Here is a 19,976-nt window from a genome sequence, read left to right on the forward strand (position 1 = left end):
TTTCCTGCCCATGATTGTTTCCATTTAACGTGTTGAATTGTGGGATTTACAGTGCAAACTCTGTAGTTTATCCCTCTCACTCCTGGTGATAATTCAGTTTTCCCTCCAAATGTCTCCTTTGCTCTGTGCTAAGACCTGTGTGATAAAACAGTGCACCCCCAGCCACCATTTTGTGTTCACAAGCCATTGAAACTAGCCCCCTGCCTCCCCCAGCAACAGGGATATTCTACATCAGAGGGTGCTTCTGTGAGCTGTTTAAACTGTCTTTACTAGAGGCCGTGCACTTCGTTTTTTGGCCAGGAGAGGGAGTAAAGTTGTATTCAAACAGTATTGTTAGATTTCAAGTTAGTGAGGCCTTTACCTGCAGAAGTCCAACGTGTGGATTGAGCCTGTCTGGCTCCTAGGAGATTCTGAACAGGAGGAGCAGCTTCCAGCTCCCTGGCCAGCAAACCTTGTCTGAGGTATCTAGGACCTTATATGGTCTGCTAGTGGTTGGTACATGTGTACACTGATTGGTGGTTGTATCTGGTGTTTCTATTGGATTATCAATCAATCAATCAAAGACATTTATAGAGCGCACTACTTACCCGGAGGGTTTCAAGGCGCTTGGGGGGGGGGGGGTGCTGCTACTGCTCGAACAGACAGGTCTTGAGGTTCTTCCTGAAGGAGAGGTGGTCCTGGGTCAGGCGCAGGTCGGGAGGGAGGGAGTTCCAGGTCCTGGCAGCCAGGTAGGAGAAGGACCTTCCTCCTGTTGTCGTTCTTCGGATGCGGGGGACGGCGGCGAGGGCGTGACTGGCTGATCGGAGATGGCGTTTGGGAGCGTAGAAGTTGATGCGGTTGTTGAGGTAGCTCGGGCCTTGATCGTGTAGGGCTTTGTGTGCGTGGGTGAGGAGACGGAAGGTGATTCTTTTGTTGACGGGGAGCCAGTGCAGGTCTCTCAGATGTCCGGAGATGTGGCTGTGTCGTGGGATGTCGAGGATGAGTCTGGCTGAGGCGTTCTGGATCCGCTGGAGTCTCTTCTGGAGCTTGGCGGTGGTTCCAGCGTAGAGGGCGTTGCCGTAGTCCAGTCGGCTGGTGACGAGGGCCTGGGTGACCGTCTTCCTGGTCTCGGTGGGGATCCACCGGAAGATCTTCCGTAGCATGCGCAGGATGTTGAAGCATGACGAGGAGACGGCGTTGACTTGTCTGGTGAGGGAGGAGTCCAAGATGAAGCCCAGGTTGCGTGCGTGGTCTGTCGGTTTGGGTGCGGTGCCCAGGGCGGGGGGCCACCAGGAGTCGTCCCAGGCGGAAGGCGAGGAACCCAGGATGAGGACTTCCGTCTTGTCTGAGTTCAGTTTCAGGCGGCTGGTCGTCATCCACTCGGCTACGTCTTTCATCCCTTCGTGAAGGTTGGCTCTGGCAGCGGCGAGGTCGTTGGTCAGGGAGAGGATCAGCTGGGTGTCGTCAGCGTAGGAGATGATGTTGAGGTTGTGTTGGCGTGCGATGGCCGCGAGGGGGCTCATGTAGACGTTGAAGAGGGTGGGGCTCAGCGAGGATCCTTGAGGGACGCCGCAGATGACTTCGGTGGCCTCTGACTTGTACGGTGGTAGACGGACTCTCTGTGTTCTTCCGTCGAGGAAGGAGATGATCCATTCCAGAGCCTTCTCCTGGATTCCGACGTTGCTGAGGCGCTTCACTAGGGTGCGGTGGCAGACAGTGTCGAATGCCGCGGAGAGGTCTAGGAGGATGAGGGCCGCTGTTTCTCCGTTGTGCATCAGGGCTCGGATGTCATCGGTGGCAGCGATGAGGGCGGTCTCGGTGCTGGGGTTGGCTCGGAAGCCAGACTGTGAGGGGTCGAGGGATCCGTTCGTCTCGAGGAAGGCGGCCAGCTGTTTGTTGACGGTCTTCTCGATGACTTTGGCTGGGAACGGGAGGAGCGAGATTAGGGTTAGTGTCCTCATTGGTTGGGTATTTAAGGGTTCTGATTGGTTTCTGGGTCTGTGATTCAATCAATGTAGGGTTGGGACTAGGGCTAGGGTTAGCATTTCTATTGGAAGTAGGGGCTAGGGCTTCCTATGTTTTTGGTTGTTGGGAATAGGGTGGGACTAGGGCTAGGACTAGACCTTTAATTGGAAGTAGTGATTAGGGCTTCTGGAGTGATTGGTTGCAGGGCCGAAGAGACACTAGAAGCACCTGACCCAAAAACAAGGTACTGGGGTTGAGGGGTGAGTGCTGCGGTGGTTCCCTTGGTCCACAGAACTGAACGGCAGCTGCAGAGACTGGGAGAGCGGCGGCCGGGTGGCCTTCCCCCCTCGCACTTGACTGATGGAACTACAAGCAGTCACTTGTGGACTTATAACACTAGTTTGGATGGGGGGGTGTTTTCCTACTTTTCCTGGGGAGTGGGAGCTGGGGTGAACTGTTTATTGTTGACATGGGGGGATACCTTGAGGGGCAACACATAGAGATTCGAATCGGAATGAGTGGGGAGAGCAGGTTGACAGCAACGCACCGGGCGGGAGGAGGGCCGAGAATTGTGACATCATCTAATGGCTAAACTACAAAAATACAAATGTATGACGTTGAACATTAGAGGTATGCACACAATGACGAAATAACATAAAGTCCTCTCCTACATCAGAAGGCGGGGAGCCCAGATAGCCTTACTGCAGGAGACACACCTAACGCAGAAAGAGGGATCCACGTTTCAGAGACGTTGGAGGGGCCAACTCTACTACACTACATTATCGGCATATGCATGTGGGTTAATATGGATTCAAGCAGGTGTCCCATTTCAGTTAACACTCTTTGGTTCACCTGGAGTGTCGATAAATAGTAGTACAGGGGTGATTAGAGGGTCGGGAACTAAGCATAGTTAGTATCTACGCCCCCAACGCAGAACAATATGCTTTCTTCACACGACTGAACCACTGCCTGATGCCATACTTGACAGGGACTACCCTAATGGGGTGGGAGGGACTTTCATCAGTGTAGACGATATACTCCTAGATAGATCTCACCCCCACTGCGAGGCTCCCAAGCAGCACGTGCCTCAATACATGACAATAGAGCTGGGGGTTGATAGACGCCAGGAGAACCTTACATCCCTGAGATAGGGACTACTCCTACTTTTCCAAGGTCCATGAAGTACCCACAAGACTAGATGCTTTCTTATGTACAGCAGACATGCAGCACCACGTTATCTCAGCAGAATATCCCTTGTGCATGATATCGGATCATAGCCCTGTGGTCCTATCCCTGAGATGGGTGCATCCTGTACCTTATATCCCCATCCGCCCAGACACTCTAGAGGACCAGGTCATTCTGGAAGAAAATAAAAAGCTTGACTTATAAAGACCTTACAAAACCAATCAACACCATTACACCAACTCAAGTGCAACTCAAGGGAGGCAGTTTCGTTGCAAGGGATGTTGTTTAAAGCGCACCATAGTACAAATGTGTTTAATAAATGCAAAATGTATGATGTGAATATCTTTCGTGTATGCTGAAGATGTCTTGAAAACCCAATAAAATCTGGTTGTTAAAAAATAATCTTTATTAGGGTGATTTACTCTTAAATGTTGAATGATGTGGATACAGCTGTTGAGTGTATCCTGGGGAAAGTGTGTACGTCTGCATTTGCTTTGTTGTAAAATGGGTTGCCGTCACAGAGTATCCACAAAATCATATTCTAGGCTTTTGCTATGGGAACTGTAATGCATTACGCATACAGTGTTTTAATCTATGTGGCTAATGTTTTGAATTTACCTTTTATTTTGTGCATGACAGGTATAAAACTGAAGGATCACAGGGGCAGGAAAAAGAAGCACATCTTGAGGAAGACGATGAGCTGTGGAGGCAGATTCGGCACATGCATATTGCAGATGTAGCTGTGTACGTGAATACTTTGAAATGTTTTCATATTGTTTTTTTATCATTTCAAGAGCATTTATTTTATTCCTACATTGAACCTCTTCATTCATAAAATGTCAGAATAGCCTTGCCTTATGATTTTTGCCGGTAAAAATGTACCAGTGGTGTGTGGACAAAGACGCATGGATTGCCATCTCAAGTGCCTCCATGTTCAACTGACCACTATTTCCTATATGTGATTAACCCCATCAGTTTCTTTTTTCCCTGACAGCCAGTATAGACTGAGAACTGTGCAACTGTCCAGTTTTCTCATGTACCCATGCCCATTTATAAAAGATTTACATGTTTACCTAACAAACCTTTCTGTCAGTTGGTTAGCTCCGTAGTCCATTTGTGTGACATGAGACATGATGCAGGAGTGTGGGACCTGCTGGTATTTCTTTTTTTAATTTGTCACTATTGTTCACAGGAACTGTATCAATCGCGTAATGAAAATCTTCAGTCAGCTAATCAGTTGAATTCAGATACTGTTGGAAATGTAAATTATATCCGGTATCAGATATTGTACCCAATTTGTCAGCAACCTCAGATACCACAAAGAGGGTTATATCCTCATTGGATAGTTTTCCTACCATGAAGGTGCTTTCTCTCCATGGCTAATTAGAGATTATACTGGGGCCAGAAAGTATTTTCACTTCAAACACTGTTCAGAGACTTGCTACAGTAGGCAGATAGGGGCTCTACTAAGAAAGTTGAGTCCCTGGCACTGAGAATTTAACCTATGTTGGAACTTTTGCTTCTGGATCTCTGGTCCGCTGTAGTCCCAAAAGCATTCTTGTGTATCATCTTCTACAGAGTTGGTTAAAATTTATAATTCTGGTTCAAAGCTGCAGCCAGGCACTTCTTTCAAGAAGCTGCCTGTGCCGCCAGCAAGTACCTGCAGAAGGTGAGCATGTGCCAGACTGAAACTACATCTACCTCAGCCTTGCCACTACCTTCAATGTCTTTCAGTCTGAGATGGAAGGGGTGCATATGGTGTACGTGTACTTTGCTCAGACAAGTCATCTTCTTGTGTTGAGCTTTTTGAATCTAATTGCAACCAAAAGAAGGCTATCCATTCAGTAAAGGGATTGAAGACAAATGAAATGTTAAGGCTTTGTTCCACTGTTCCATTATTTTAGTTTATATTAGTAACTTACTTTCAAAGAATGTTGGCACTTACTTAAAGGAATGTGGACTTCTCCATATCACTTGTGTGATGTGGTTCTGGTATTCCATGACCTTTTACATCCCTTTTGATTCTGTCCCAGAGCCTTTAAAAGAAAGGGTATTGCTTAATACTCCTCCTCCTTCATTCAGCTCTAAAATCCTTTTAGTCCCCCTACTATATTCCTTGGTCTTGTCACTCTAATGATGTTATTTATACAACGAAATACGAAAAACTCACCTATACTCTTTATGTTCACAAGTGGCTTCCAGTCGAGTGCAATTCAAAAGTTCTGCCTCCTGTGGATTTTCTCGTGAATCTGCAAGTGGCATGCCATACATTGAGCATCTCCTTACAATGTGCCTGTTCTTGGTCTGCCAAATCTTCAGCAGTGTAACAAAGTGCCACACCCTACAATGAAATCTTTAGGTTACCCGCTTTTCCTCTCACATCCTTTGTGGATTCAGTTTCGTCACAGTTCTCAAACGTCTTGTTATGGGATTCTAGTTGGCGAATGCGGCCAACTTACTGTTTGGCTAGCGAAATTGATGGAATGAATGGAGCTCTTAAATGAGTATCAGTGTTTAACGGGTTTAGCAAGCTTTTTACTCCTTGTCCTTAAGCCCATGCATTTGCAGTCACTTCTATTCCTACAATTGCAGCTTTGTACACATATCATACAGGCAGTTGTGAAGGACCATAGGGGGAAATCACATAGCTGACATGCAGGAGATGGGGCTCAGTGTCCAGGCGTCTTTAGTCGCACTGTATTTAGCTGTAGAAACCTTTCCGGTACAGCACAAAAACTGATGGTGTTGTCACATTTAAATAATTAAAGAGCAAATAATAAAGAATTAAAGAAATAAAGATCAAATAACTTCAGAGAGTGAAACTGAATTGATTTCTTCTCCTAATTCATTTTCTTTCCTTAGAAAAATTCCAAAACTTGTGAAAGAAATAGCTTCTGCTAAAAAAGCTTCTGAAGCAAAGGTAGGATGATTATATTTTGAGTAACTTTGGTAAACATGAATTTGCTTTTTAACCCTTATTTACTATGTTTTTATTTTGTAAACATGCTGAACCAAAAATAGTGTTTACCAAAGCAGGTCTTTTAATTATAATGTGTGCTTATGTCTGGGCTCGTGACACCTATAGGCTACCAGGCTCTTGGAAATATCCAGCCACCATGTTCAAAGCACAGGTTTGGCCGTTGAAGTTGAGAGTGAGTAATTTACCAGAACTTTAGATAGTGCTTGAAACATTTCACCATGTTGTTCCCCTACCCTGGGAATCCAATGTTTCTCTCCACACCACTCCCGCTGGAATGTATCCAACTGCACAACTCCAGCTTTATTTCTGTTCCAGTGTGGAAGGAAACAGATACCCTAGAAAGCTCAATAAAGTCTAACACATTTAGTACAAAAATAGTCAGTCGGAATCAAAAATATTATAAGTGCAAATTTGAATTTCAACAGACCAGCATTCTGCTACATCATTTGAAGCATGTAATGCAAAATGTTGTATTTTTAGCATCACATTTATACAATTTTTCTCAGTGCAGGAAGTAGAGGAAAGGACATGTGATCCAAAAAACTTCAGATAGAAACTAACACGCTGGTACCAGACTCTTCTCTTGCGAAGGATGTGCAAAGACATTGATACAATAAGCTATGGTAAAAAAGCATACTCTACTACATCTGCAGTTCCTGCTTTGTTGTTCCAACTTAAGCACAAGGCTACTTTTACTTGAAGAGTTGGGCTAAATGTGCATTGCAAATACAATGAGTTATAGACGGAGCACTGAAACCTTTCAGACACTCACCCCCAGTCATAGATCTGAGTTGAATCCATCATCGTTCTTTAGCTCACTACGCCACCCTAGTTCAGATCCAGCTATATGCAAACCAGCCTTGACCCTGTGCCTTATGGGAACAGTCCAGCTCGAACTGCCAAGCCAGGTCTTCCTTGGACCGTAAACAAGCATCCTGGGACCAGTTTCGGGGTAAGTCCCCTCATCAGCCAGGCTAGCTTGAATCCAGTGGCAAAGTGCACAAGGGACCCAAGTCTGGGCATACCCTGCCAACTTCGGGCGAACAAAGCAAACCCAAGGAGATGATGGCCAGAGTGCTGAAACTTTTCAGACACTCGCCAATGACTGCCGAACTCACAGCGGGTGCCTCCGTGGGTAGCGCGGTAGGAACTGCCTAACAACAATTCGTTTTTTGTTTGGAGCACCGCAGAGTGTAATGATTTTATTATTCACAGACGTGTTTCAGTGTTTTTGCCTACTTCCGTGCTTTAGTCATTTTACATGCCATACTGTGATTGCTGTCTTTAAAACATTCAACACCCGTTCTTATTGGTGGAATTGTGGCCAATGGAAGTCCTGGAAATATTTGTACTTGATTTTGCATGGTCACTATCTATCGCTGTTATTGCATCAGCACCAAAAATGTCATTTAATTTGAATATAGACTCCAATGTCCAATGTTACTCCTCTTTCCCCGATGTCTCAGTAGATGTTGATTGCCATCGCCCATGGTTATTCCCCATTGACTTCCTTGGCCAGTCTTTATCCTTGTGCGGGAGAAAGCAAATCAGTGTGCACCTCACACCCTTCACCTGTCACTGGATCTTCAACTCTATAGATATCAATATCAATATATGTTACAATATGGGTATATATTGCACTTTATGAACCAGTTGGTGGTTCTGTAGGTGGCACAATTTTTTGTTAGCACTAGCACTTTTTCTACTCATGTGCAGTCATGGAAAACAGTCTAGGCCCACTGGGGTTGAATTGTCTAACTGCTGTACACAATTGTATTAGCTACCACCTCCTATTAGAAAATAGTATGGGGGTTGACATGGGCATGAGAGTTTTACTTCATCATTTGACTTTATTACAATCTCAAGGATTCAAAAAGTACATCACAGCACAGGTACATAAAATCCTTAAAGTTAATTTAATAAAACATTTTACACTACACAAGGTACAGCAATTCATTTTCCTATTTATACAAAGTCATACATAAAAAGAAATATCTAAAAAAAGGTTAATTAGAGTTTTACTAAATGATATAAGACTGGGGTGTTTTTACGTATGAAATGTTTGCACTAGATACATTTTTAATGTGTACTAGCTTACCCGTCGCGCGTTGCTGTGATCTCAGAAGAAAGGACATTTAAGGAAACTTGTTATGATACCATTCAATTTACATTGTGTCATTTTTATTGAAACTTATTCATTTTAATATGTAAAACATTTTAAAGTGTTTTAATTCTGTTTATTCGAGTGCTTGTGGATACACGGTATTTTTTGTTTTCCTGTCTGGTGCTTACACGAATAAATCCGAAGGTTTTCCGACACGTGAGCTGGCCACATACAGTTGTCCATGTGAGAAGCACAGATTCTCCAAATCTAGTCCACACACTTGCAGCGATTGTCCATGTGCTTTGTTGATGGTCATTGCAAAAGCGAGTCTCACCCTAAACTGTAAACGAAAGATTTGGGCCGATATTTAACAAATGTTTCATTTTTTTTTTTTTGCCAGAAACCTTTGCGGGAGTGTACTCAACAACTTCCCAAAGTTTCATGGCGATCGGATGAATGGTGTAGTAATGCATAAAGGACAAACAGACATACTTTCGTTTTTATATATATAGATTTTACTCAGCATCATTTTCATAACTCTCGTCTGCATTTTGAATTTCAATCACGCATTGCCTATTTTAAATATTTATATATATACATATTTATAAATATTTATACTGTTGTTGCTGAAAATAACAAATATAGTTATAATAAGCACTTGAGTATCGATGTGAAATACAGTTAAGACTATGAGAACTATTCTTCAATGTCTATGACAACCTCATTTTTAGGTCACGGCTTTGAGCACTTTCACTTAAAAAATGTGAAGGCACTCCACATTCGAGTCATGTGATCAAGGCCTCCTGAAGGCCGAAACGCATTATGGCGGTGGTGCAGGGCACTAAATAACAATGTTTATTGCACCAGATCCGGGTTCACATTCATCTGTTCCTGTTCTAAAGGAGTGTGAGTGGCGAAGTAAGATATATATATATATATATATATATATATATATATATATATATATCAATATGGGGCTAATATAGCTAGTATAATTGACAACCTAATGAAAACACTAAAGCATATTTGATATTACAGAATTACAACTCTTAACATTTGTGAGTCAACTTATAAATCATAATTGCATTTCAATATCTTCTTTTTAATATCAAAACTGAATCATATGACTCCGCCTCCTGACATGCATGAGCTTGATGAGTTTATTCTCCCATAAATTAAACGCATCTACTAGCTCATATCATCACAGCCTTATCTTAAGATGCCTGATCTTAATTTAAACATATTACCAAACAAATTGCAAACACGCTAATATGTATTAATTGTATTCTACTCAATAATCCTATCCTTTCTTTCTTTAAAACCTTTATTCAGTTAAGGAAATCACCATTAAAGAATACAAAACAAAACGGACTCCACTTTCCAGTTCATAACGGTTAAATACAAAGATAAAATTGCACATGCAGAAATGAGTGATGGGTGGAATAAATCAAGTCTTGTTCTTCTGGACCCCAAGGCTGTTCTTAAAAAAGATAAAACAGTAAAAATAGCATGATCAGTGGGAAGCATCTGAAGATGCATCAAAGCTGGCCTAACTTGATTAAAATTCAGAGATTTCAACAGGGGGATTAAAAATTGCTTTGTCGACCAGCTATAATAAGAGCAAAACATTATAAAATGCAACATATCCTTCAGAGGCGTAGTGTAGCGGCCGTAGGGTTTCCTTGCCCCAGGCCGTAACCACCCACAACGAGATCCCAAAAGATGCTGCAGTTGGTTGAACCTAATTCTGGCCAATTCAACCTTTTGTAGTGTGAGTGAACCTTGGCAAGACACGGCTGCAACACCTTTACAGGTTTTAGCAGCTTATGACCCTGAACTGATGTTTTCTGAAGCTCTAAACACTCTCTCTCCTCGTGAGTGTTCTAAGAACAACCTTTTGACACACCCCAGCTCACGCACCGAGAGAGGTGAGGTCATCAAAAATATCTGACCTACCTATGTAGGTACAAGCCGCTTTGACATGGACTGTCCATGGTATTCTGTCTGTCAGATTAAGAGCCAGGAAGTCTGCTAGGATCAACTGGTTTAACTCCAGGTCCGCCATACTTCATATCTTAATCAAACACAGGAGCTGACTAAGGGATACCAGATCCGACACTTGTGCAAGCCCAAGCTCCGCCTTCACAGAAAAAGCTCGGATAAAATGTAGAACCTTTACCTTTCTAAGAATAAAACAATTTTCGACCAATTAAATCCGATTAAACTTGGCATACCCCCATTCCTCACTGCTGTATCATAGCTGAGAAATACACGTAGCCTGACACATTTTTAACAGATCGCTCGGCACCCTAGAAACAACTCTCTTTGCAAAACTAAAAAACACCCCCATGGTTTTAAGAAACGTTTATCTTTTTTCCTTCACCAGAGTTTTCCAACTATTATCAACATCAAATAGTATCCCCAGGTAAGAAAAAGCCTTCATTAACACCTTGGCTGCTCGAGATATTCTTCCCCTGTGCTGGACCACAATAGAAACGGGTGTGGTCATGACGAGCTCAGCTCGTCATGAGCACACGAGAACTGTGCCTCATGACGAGCTGAGCTCGTCATGAGCACCGAAGGGGCTATGCCCAGAGGAAAATTAACCATCTTAAAGGTCCTCCTCCTAGTTGATTTAGAGCCTACTACCATCATGTATGACTTGGAAAAATTAACCATCAAATCAAGATTCCCGATAAAAGACACATAACTGAGTTTTTCCGTAGCGTGTGCTAAGATTAATTAATTAATTAATTGTGTGCTTATATAGCGCAGGAATCACTCCCGAAGGGGTACCTCCGCGCTTCGACCGCTGCGAAACCCTTCCTGGCTTCCCTGAGAGATGGTCCCTTAGTGGGTATCTCCAGGGTGAGACCAGGCATCCCCGGCGGTCTGGTGGGGCCGTTAGTGAAGATGAGGCAAGCTAGTGCCCAGAGTTGCCGAGTGTGATCGCTGATCAGAGTGGGCACCGAGGCGAGAGAATTATCGCGTCCGCTGACCCTGGTCCAGAAACCTGCCGCGTCGGGAATCGAACCCTGGTCCCGGGCCGTCCTCTGCTCTCGGGTCTGCCGCCTCTAACCAGTGAGCCACACTACTTCACTACATTACATTGCGGGAAAGTTGCAAACGGATCAGAGTTTTGTAAAATAAAACCAGGTCCTTAGCATAGGATATGCTACAAATATTAACTGTTTTCGAACTGTGGTGGATATATATTACTTTGTGTTTTAAATTCTATGTGTGCATCCACTTAATGCAGACTGAACTATAGAGGTTCAAGTATGCACACCTCTGACGCCTCTCTTATGATTGACTGCCCAATCCAGTTTATCCTTCCTTACCATAATTCTTCCCCAGTTATTTGTATATACCTTAAATATTGTTTTGTTTTATTGTGATTCAGACTCATCCTATTTAGTTATGTCCAAGGGACGTATCTATTTAGTGTGTCAAAGGCCTTAGAGTAATCGACAAATGCAGAATATGCTTAGTCCTCAAAACATTTCCTTGACATAGTAGTCTGGGCCAGTGCAGTGTTGAAACACCTTGCCAAACATGTACAGGCATCAAGGGGACCTGTTTGCCGCACCACCACGTGTTATCAATTTTGTTTAGGACCGTAAACAATTGCCCTTCACAAATGGCTAGCCACCAAATTAAGCCCTTCGTAATTCTATTTGTACAAACAAAGGTTGAGAGGCAGCTGCAAGCTGCATGAATAAAAGCACATTGCTTCACTAATCACAAAAAAAGATGAATTGAGAGGTCTCTTTCTTGATTGATGTAATTCTTTTATTCAAGGTCTTCTTGACTGTAAGGAAACACATCTATGCAGCCAACGCATTTCACCCAGTTAAGGGCTTATTCAGGGCTGCAGACATATACAAATATGACTAACATTACTTCCCAATACAACATTGTGACTTTATATTCAGACACTACATAAAACAATACAATTCAACACATACAATCATAAAAGCACCAATCGTGCTCATAGAGTTAATCTTAACACACACAAAATCAATTTGCATAGTTACAACAGCTTTTCAAATCATAATTTCTTACAAAGTTTGTTTTATCATTTTTAGGTTTTGCCTAGCAAATGCGTACGAAGTACGAAGTACGCATGTGCTAGGAAAACCTTATGATTTTCTCTGTGGGGTCGGGTATCCGCCCCCTCCTCCCATTGGCTAGCTCCATAAATGGAGGCTAGCCATTGGGAGAGGGCTCTGTCCGTCAATCTCCGACCAGATTCGGGGGCGTTCCCGAGATTTTTTCCCTTTTGGCTACGTCACGCTACGTCAGCCAAAAGCCCTCGGGAACGCCCCCGAATCTGGTCCGGCATTGAGCCGGCACCTGCCTTCGGTGGGCGGGGTTTATTTTTTTTTTTTCTCAAGCCGTGTTTTGTTTACTCTTGTCCTGCCTTTTGCTGGAGTGGGCTGCGCGATTTATGGACCACACTTTATCTGCTAAAACTAAGAAAAGTCAGATCCATCTGAAAACCAAGTTTAACCAGCGAGCAGCCTGTGTTCCATTTCTCGCTAACTTTACCAAGGACCGTGCATCTGTGGGAGAGAACATGACAGAGCCACTCCTGCGCAGAGCCACGCCGACGGGGATGGGGAAGAAACGGGACAGACTGGAGGTCTCAGGGCCGCTGCAGAGAAATGGGGCAATAGCTCCTCTCCAGACTCCTGCCCCCTAACCTCTCCCCCATACGCTCTTCCATCTGTGCACAGCGCCAGGCTCCACTGGCGAGAAACTATTACTGAACCCTTCCCGTGCGGGAGGTGCAAGGGCTTTCATAATCCACTTTAATGGCAGCGCGGCGCACATCGTGTATAGAGGCCAGAGACGTGCTGTGCTCCTTGGGGTCTCTCCTGCCTCTCCCTCTGAGCACAGGACACTTCGCCACAAAAAATAAAATACACGTGCAGATCGCGTGACCGGGAGCAATCGTCCACCGCGACGTGAGCACTTCACACACCGCCATGTGTGCTCTGGTGCACGCACTGAGCCCATCTCGTCCATAATCAGTAAAATAACATGCAACCCGTGTGAACGGGAGCAGTCATCCGTTCTGTGAGCGATCTACACGTTAGCATGTGTGCTCCGGTGCATGCACCAAGCAGGCTCGTCCATAAGCAGTAAAATGCTGCACATCCCTTGTTCACAGCTCTATGAGCGCCGTACCGCCACCATGTGTGATCTTGTGCACGCCCTGAGTCCACCCCGCCCATGAACAGTAAAATTGCGTGCAGCCCCTATGAATGGGATGGAAACTAGGAATACCCTAACCTTTTCTTACTTCCCTTCTTCTGTACTGCCTCCTTCCCTTCTGTTTCTTCATCAACCATATGATTCTCCACTCGCCTGTCTCTTCCCCAAACATTCTGTTTTTCCTATACCCTTCTCTCCCCATACCCTTCTGTCTCCTCCATGCCCATCGGTCACTTTCCTTGCCCGTCTGTTTCTTCCCAGCCTTTCTGTCTTTAATACGGCTCCTGTTTCTACCTTTCCCTTCCTTCACTCCACTTGCCCTTCTGCTTTTCCCCTTGCCCTTCTGCTTTTCCCCTTGCCCTTCTGTTTCTCCCCCTGCCGTCCTGTCTTTCTGTCTTTACCCGTGTTTGGTCTGTACTCCTGCCCTTCTGTTTCTCCCCGTGACCTGCTGTTTCTGCCCTGCCTTCCTGTCTTTCCTGTGCTTCCGTCTCTACCTCTGCCTCCGTCTCTACCTCTGCCTTTCTGTTTCTTCTTGACATTTGTATCTTTACCCATGCTTCTCTTTCACCCCTGCACTTTGGTCTGTTCCCCTCCTATTCTGTTTCTCTCCGGGCCTTAGTCTTTACCCATGCGTCTGTCTCCACCCCTGCCCTTTTGTTACCACGCCCTTCTGCTTTAGTCATGCCGGTCTATCACTCCCCTGACCCCCTGTCCAGGGCACAAGTCCTAACCAAGCATTTGCAATGCAATAGGTCTTGAATTTACACAAGTTTAAGCTATTGGCATTGTAAATCACAATGCCTTTTATGTTTTAAAAACGAAAACAAAAATAAAAGGCATTGTCGTATGCAATGTCAATAGCTCAAACTCTCATAAATCCGAGACCTATTGCATTGCAAATGCTCGTTTTGGTTTCTTGATATGTCTGCTTTCATAACATTGTCTGTGAATCTTCTCCTTGATGAACTGAGACACAGTAATAGTGAAATGAAATGTCTTCCAACAACAAGTCAGTTGTTGGCAGTACTCTTTCCCTGAGAGTTTCCCAAAAACATGTTGGGGGCCAGTCGAGGGAGTGTCTGCCACGTGTGTCGGACACATTGCGATAAGTGGGCCAGGACCAGGCACTGGCAAAAAATTAAGGGATACAAAAAAGTGATTAATGGAATGCATTAAATTAATCTCAGCCACCAGTATTTATTCAGTGCAGCATGCCAGTCCATCGTTTTTCTTTTTTCACACCATGCCACCTTAATTTAGACTCATCTGTATGCAGGGAAGTCATGACCCTGTTCCAATGGGAGCAGTCTGGCCAGAATGCCAAACCATGTCATCTCTGAACCGGAACACAAGCAACCAAAGGCTGGTTTCGCCCTGGATAAGGGCTCATCCGCCGGGTATAGATTTGTTCCAGGGATACAGTGTGCACAAGCCCCACGTCTAGGCTTACCGGTCACACTTAAGGCGACACATCAAAGTATACAACAAGCATTGGCAAATGCATTAGGTTTCGCCTGTGATTAATAGGAAGCTATTTTTAGGTTTTGCCTAGCAAATGCGTACGAAGTACGCATGCGCTAGGAAAACCTTATGTTTTTCTCTGTGGGGTTGGGTATCCGCCCCCTCCTCCCATTGGCTAGCTCCATAAATGGAGGCTAGCCATTGGAAGAGGGCTCTGTCCGTCAATCTCGGACCAGATTCGGGGGCGTTCCCGAGAATTTTTCGCTTTTGGCGACGTTACGCTACGTCAGCCAAAAGCCCTCGGGAACGCCCCCGAATCTGGTCCGGCATTGATCCGGCACCCGCCATCAGTGGGCAGAGTTTTTTTTTTTTTCTCAGGCCGTGTTTTGTTTACTCTAGTCCTGCCTTTTGCAGGAGTGGGCTGCGCGATTTATGTTGCCGAGCAGGTAAGTGTGTACCCGTTCCCGCCCCCCCTCCCGCTGTTTAATTTGTTTTTAACTTTGTTCGTGTTTCCGTTAACCCGCCCCCCTCCGCCGATCCCGCCGGCCCCCCTCTCGCTGTCCGTGCCTTGTTAACTTTGTTCGTGGTTCTGTTAAACAGCCCACTCCCCCGTTCCCGCCGGCCCCTCCTCTCGCTGTCCGTGCCTTGTTGGCTAGGGTAATCGTGAACCCTAGCTTTCAGTCGCTCCCTTTAAAACCTCCCCGTGCTCGTTTTAGCTTCCAATCCAACGGGCTCTGCAGAAGCTAGGGCGAGCCGAATGTGACCAGTGGCACTGAACAGCGAGCGAATGACGGCAGCTTGCCCCACGCTGCTGCAGTATGGGCTGAGCTCCACCACACGCAGCAGGTACTAGCAGCAGCATGCTGGCAGATGGCCTGTCCTGCTGCGGTGCAGGCACAGCCTGCTCCACGGCACGCAGCTTGGGCTCGGTGGCAGCTGGCCTGTGTGCTGCTGCTGCAGTGTGGGCTCACATCGACCAGCCGCACCCAGCACCGGCTGCAGAGAGCTCATTCTGGTGCAGGCTTCAGTCTGCAGTAGTACGCACCACAGACCCCCCACATTTGTGCAGCGTGGGCTGTTGTGCTTGACACTTCACGTCTGACCACGTATCACCACCCCCATGGAGTCAACTAGCGTAACATAACTCAGTACTTGTCTCAGCATGTATAGTTTTCCTGGCGGGGCTCACCTTTTTGTATGCGTTTGTTGTGTGTATGCGTAGGCTTGTAACGTTGTGTGCTTGCATAAATGTGTTTATTTTCTTTTCACCAGGGATATCCGTTGGGTCCATTTGAGTTTCTGCACTGGGACTTTCAATGGCCCAAGTGTGTTCTTGCCGCTGTGCTCAAGTCTTTGTCCATCTTTGTGTATTTGCTGCTGTATGTGTATTCTGTTGCAGTGTCTCTATGTGCCTGTCCTTTTATTTGTATGACTGTCGGAATGTGTCTCTATGTGCCAGTTTGTGGATTTTGCCTGCTTGATTTTATATTTCTGTGTCCGTTTGTTGGCGTTTCTCTGTGCCTGTCTTTGCTTGACTTTGTGCCTTTCCCAGTGTGTGTCTGCCTCTTCGTGTTTTTGTGTGCCTGTCCGATTGCGTGTCTCTGTGCCGTTTTCTGTCGGTACCTGACATGAAGTATTTCCCTGAGCCCAAGGTTGTGCTTGGCGAGGTGCGGGTTGGCCTGTTGTCCGTTTACCAGGATACTTATTTTGCCTATCTTATAATGTGCGCAAGAATTTATGTATATATTGTGTGCGGCAATTTTGTGTCTATCGTGTGAACGAGTTGTGGTGTACTCGGGTCTACTGATCTTGTTTGTCGGTTTGTCGCTTCTTGTCTGGCTACATGTGTCATTTAATTTCTTCATATATTCTTGCGAGCATGTTGGGCTGCATTGTTCCTTATGGTGTGTGCACAAACCATGCTTCCAGGTGTTTGTGAGGTTGTCTTTCTGTCTGAGTGTAACTGACTCTGTTGTGGACTGTGGTATGCATGCGAGTCTGTCTCTGTATTAGTTGAAGCTTGTTTTAGATTTTGATTCCTGATTGCGACACAAGTACACGGATCTCAGCGGGCTGAGTTCTGAGAGTTCCCAGTTGATAACTAGTGATTGTGGAACGGTGAAACCAGCTATTACCAGCGAGTTTGGGTGAACTGTTTGGTTAGTAGCGCTCAGGACTTGAGGGATACCCGGGGAAAATGAAATAATGATTACCCCTTTAGGGAACCTGGGTTTGCCATCCTGGCTTTGACGAATGTGCGGTTCTGATTCGAGGCACATGTTTGTTTTTATCTGTCCCTCTTACAGAATTTGTCCCCTGTGACTCTCCTTCATGAGTTTGACAACTCACCGTTGCCTTTGAGTCATGCCCTAAACCCAGGAAGCTGATACAGTGAGTGCAGATAGTGCTTAATCTGTGAGAAGAGGTGCCGAGCCTCTGAATACTGTTTTTGAGAGCCGAAGGGCTACTTGGGGTTATGTGCCTTAGCTCCTGACATCTTCCTTAACCTGGTTCACGTTGTTGTATGTGATCCCCTGTCACATAATTCGTTGCTCCACTGTCACATAATTCTTTGCTCCCCTGTGATGCTGTGTGTGTGTGATGCTGTGTGTGTGTGATGCTGTGTGTGTGTGATGCTGTGTGTGTGTGATGCTGTGTGTGTGTGTGATGCTGTGTGTGTGTGTGATGCTGTGTGTGTGTGTGTGATGCTGTGTGTGTGTGTGTGATGCTGTGTGTGTTGCTGTGTGTGTGTGTGTGTGGGTGTGTGTGTGTGTGTGTGTGTGTGTGTGTGTGTGTGTGATTCTGTGTGTGTGTGATGCTGTGTGTGTGGCTGTGTGTATGTGTAGGGCTGTGTGTGTGTGTGTGGGGGTGGGCTCTGTGTGTGGCTCTGTGTGCGTGTGGCTGTGTGTGTGTGGGTGCAAATGCAATAGGTCTCGCATTTGCAAAAGATTAAGCTATTGACATTGTAAATGACCATGCCATTTATTTATCTGTTTTCAAAACTAACACATAAATAAACAATTTGTCATTTAAAGTGCCAATAGCTCTAACTTTGTCAAAGGCAAAACCGTTGCATTGTAAATGCTTGTTTCACTTATCTCCTAAGAGAAATTCATCTATTGGCAACATAATAAAAAAGTACAATGTGACTTTCTATCTCGGGAATCATTGCCTGTTATTGTTTGTAAAAACTGACTTAGAGAAAATTCCTAAACTGTTACTTGTGAAGTTACATCTTGTGAGAATGACAGGAGAACAGAAACGCCTATTTTGATGAGGGAAGACAGCAGGAGGTGGGAAGAGACAAAGGGATCTCAAAAACTCCAAAAGTATTTCATTTGCCACTATCAAACCTGTGACTAATTGCTCTTTTGAGCATCTTTAAAAATTGTCATACACCTTACCCAAAATGTTCTTTTCATTTGTTTACTCTCAATTTCCAAAAGGCATTCCAAAATGTTTCCAGATCACGCACATCTCTATTGTACAGAGGGCAAAGATTTACAAAGAAAATGTAACTGGAATGTGTACGCGAAGTCTACCAGATTCTATACATTATTACCGAATGACTTCTCATTAGACAAATATGTCACTCCGTCGTGATTACAATTTGCTAAGCATGAGAGACGAAGAAACAAAACAACCTGATCAGACAAACAATCAATCAATCAATCAATCAGCAGATTTGTATAGCGCGCTACTCACCCGCTAGGGTCTCAAGGAGGGGGAAACGCTACTGCTCGAACAGCCAGACTTGAGTTGTTTCCTGAAGGAGAGATAGTCCTCAGTCAGCCGTAGGTGAGTGGGGAGGGAGTTCCAAGTCTTGGCCACCAGGTAGGAGAAGGATCTTCCTCCGGCGGTGGTTCTGCGAATTTGTGGTACGGTGACGAGGGCGAGGCTGGCGGATCGGAGCTGGCGGGTGGGTGTGTAGAATGTGAGGCGGCTGTTAAGGTATTTGGGGTCCATGTCGTGGAGAGCCTTGTGTGCGTGGGTGAGGAGGCTGAATATGATCCTCTTGCTGACGGGTAGCCAGTGCAGGTCTCTCAGATGGGCAGAAATGTGACTGTGACGGGGATGTCCAGGATGAGTCATGCAGAAGCGTTCTGTATGCGCTGGAGTCTTTTCTGGAGTTTGGCTAGAGGGCTTGGGTGCAAGTCTTCCTGGTTTCGGTGGGGATCCACCTGAAGAGCTTTCTGAGCATGCGCAGGGTGTTGAAACAGGATGACGAGACGGCGTTGACTTGCTTGGTCATCGTGAGGGAGGAGTCCAGGATGAAACCCAGGTTGCGTGCGTGGTCAGTTGGCTTGGGGGCGGTGTCCAGGGCCGAGGGCCACCAGGAGTCGTCCCAGGCAAAGGGAAATTGTCCCAGGATGAGGACTTCCGTCTTGTCCGCGTTCAGTTTCAAATGGCGGAGCTTCATCCATTCCGCGACGTCTTTCATTCCTTCGAGGAGGCTGGTTCTGGCGGTTGCGGGGTCGTTGGAGAGGGAGAGGATTAGCTGGGTGTCGTCGGCGTATGAGATGATGTTTAGGTTGTGTTGGCGTGCGATGGCTGCAAGGGGGCTCATGTAGACGTTGAAGAGGGTGGGGCTGAGCGAGGATCTTTGCGGCACACCACAGATGACTTAGGTGGCCGCGGATCAGTAGGGGGGGATAGGCAGACTCTCTGGGTTCTTCTGGCGAGGAACGAGATGATCCACTCCAGGGCCTTCCCTTGGATTCCAGTGTTCTTGAGGCGCTGTATAAGTGTGTGGTGGCATACGTTGTCTAATGCTGCTGAGAGGTCCAGGAGGAGGAGGGCAGCTGTTTCCCCGTTGTCGAGCAGGGACCTGATGTTGTCTTTGGCAGCGATGAGGGCGGTCTCGGTGTTGTTGTTTGCTCGGAAGCCGGACTGCGAGGGGTCGGGGGATCAGTTAGTCTCGAGGAAGGTGGACAGATGTTTGTTGACGGTCTTCTCGATGACTTTGGCAGGAAAAGGGAAGAGCGAGATGGGGCGGAAGTTCTTGAGGTCCGTGGGGTCTGCGGTGGGTTTCTTCAGGAGTGCGCTGAGCTCGGCATGTTTCCAGCTCTCCGGGAAGGTGGC

General features: G+C 45.8%; 1 protein-coding gene across 1 annotated transcript in view; it reads left to right on the forward strand.

The window, feature by feature from the left end:
* STXBP3 (syntaxin binding protein 3) overlaps nt 1–19,976 on the forward strand; it is a 189,742-nt gene that overhangs the window by 101,560 nt on the left and 68,206 nt on the right. Inside the window, exons 10-11 of the mRNA XM_086953899.1 lie at nt 3,769–3,873; nt 5,992–6,049. Coding sequence (XP_086810025.1) covers nt 3,769–3,873; nt 5,992–6,049 — 163 coding nt within the window. The remainder of the gene's footprint in view (nt 1–3,768; nt 3,874–5,991; nt 6,050–19,976) is intronic.

This window comes from Lissotriton vulgaris, chromosome 1_1, assembly GCF_964263255.1.
Source record: "Lissotriton vulgaris chromosome 1_1, aLisVul1.2, whole genome shotgun sequence".
Taxonomy (NCBI): domain Eukaryota; kingdom Metazoa; phylum Chordata; class Amphibia; order Caudata; family Salamandridae; genus Lissotriton; species Lissotriton vulgaris.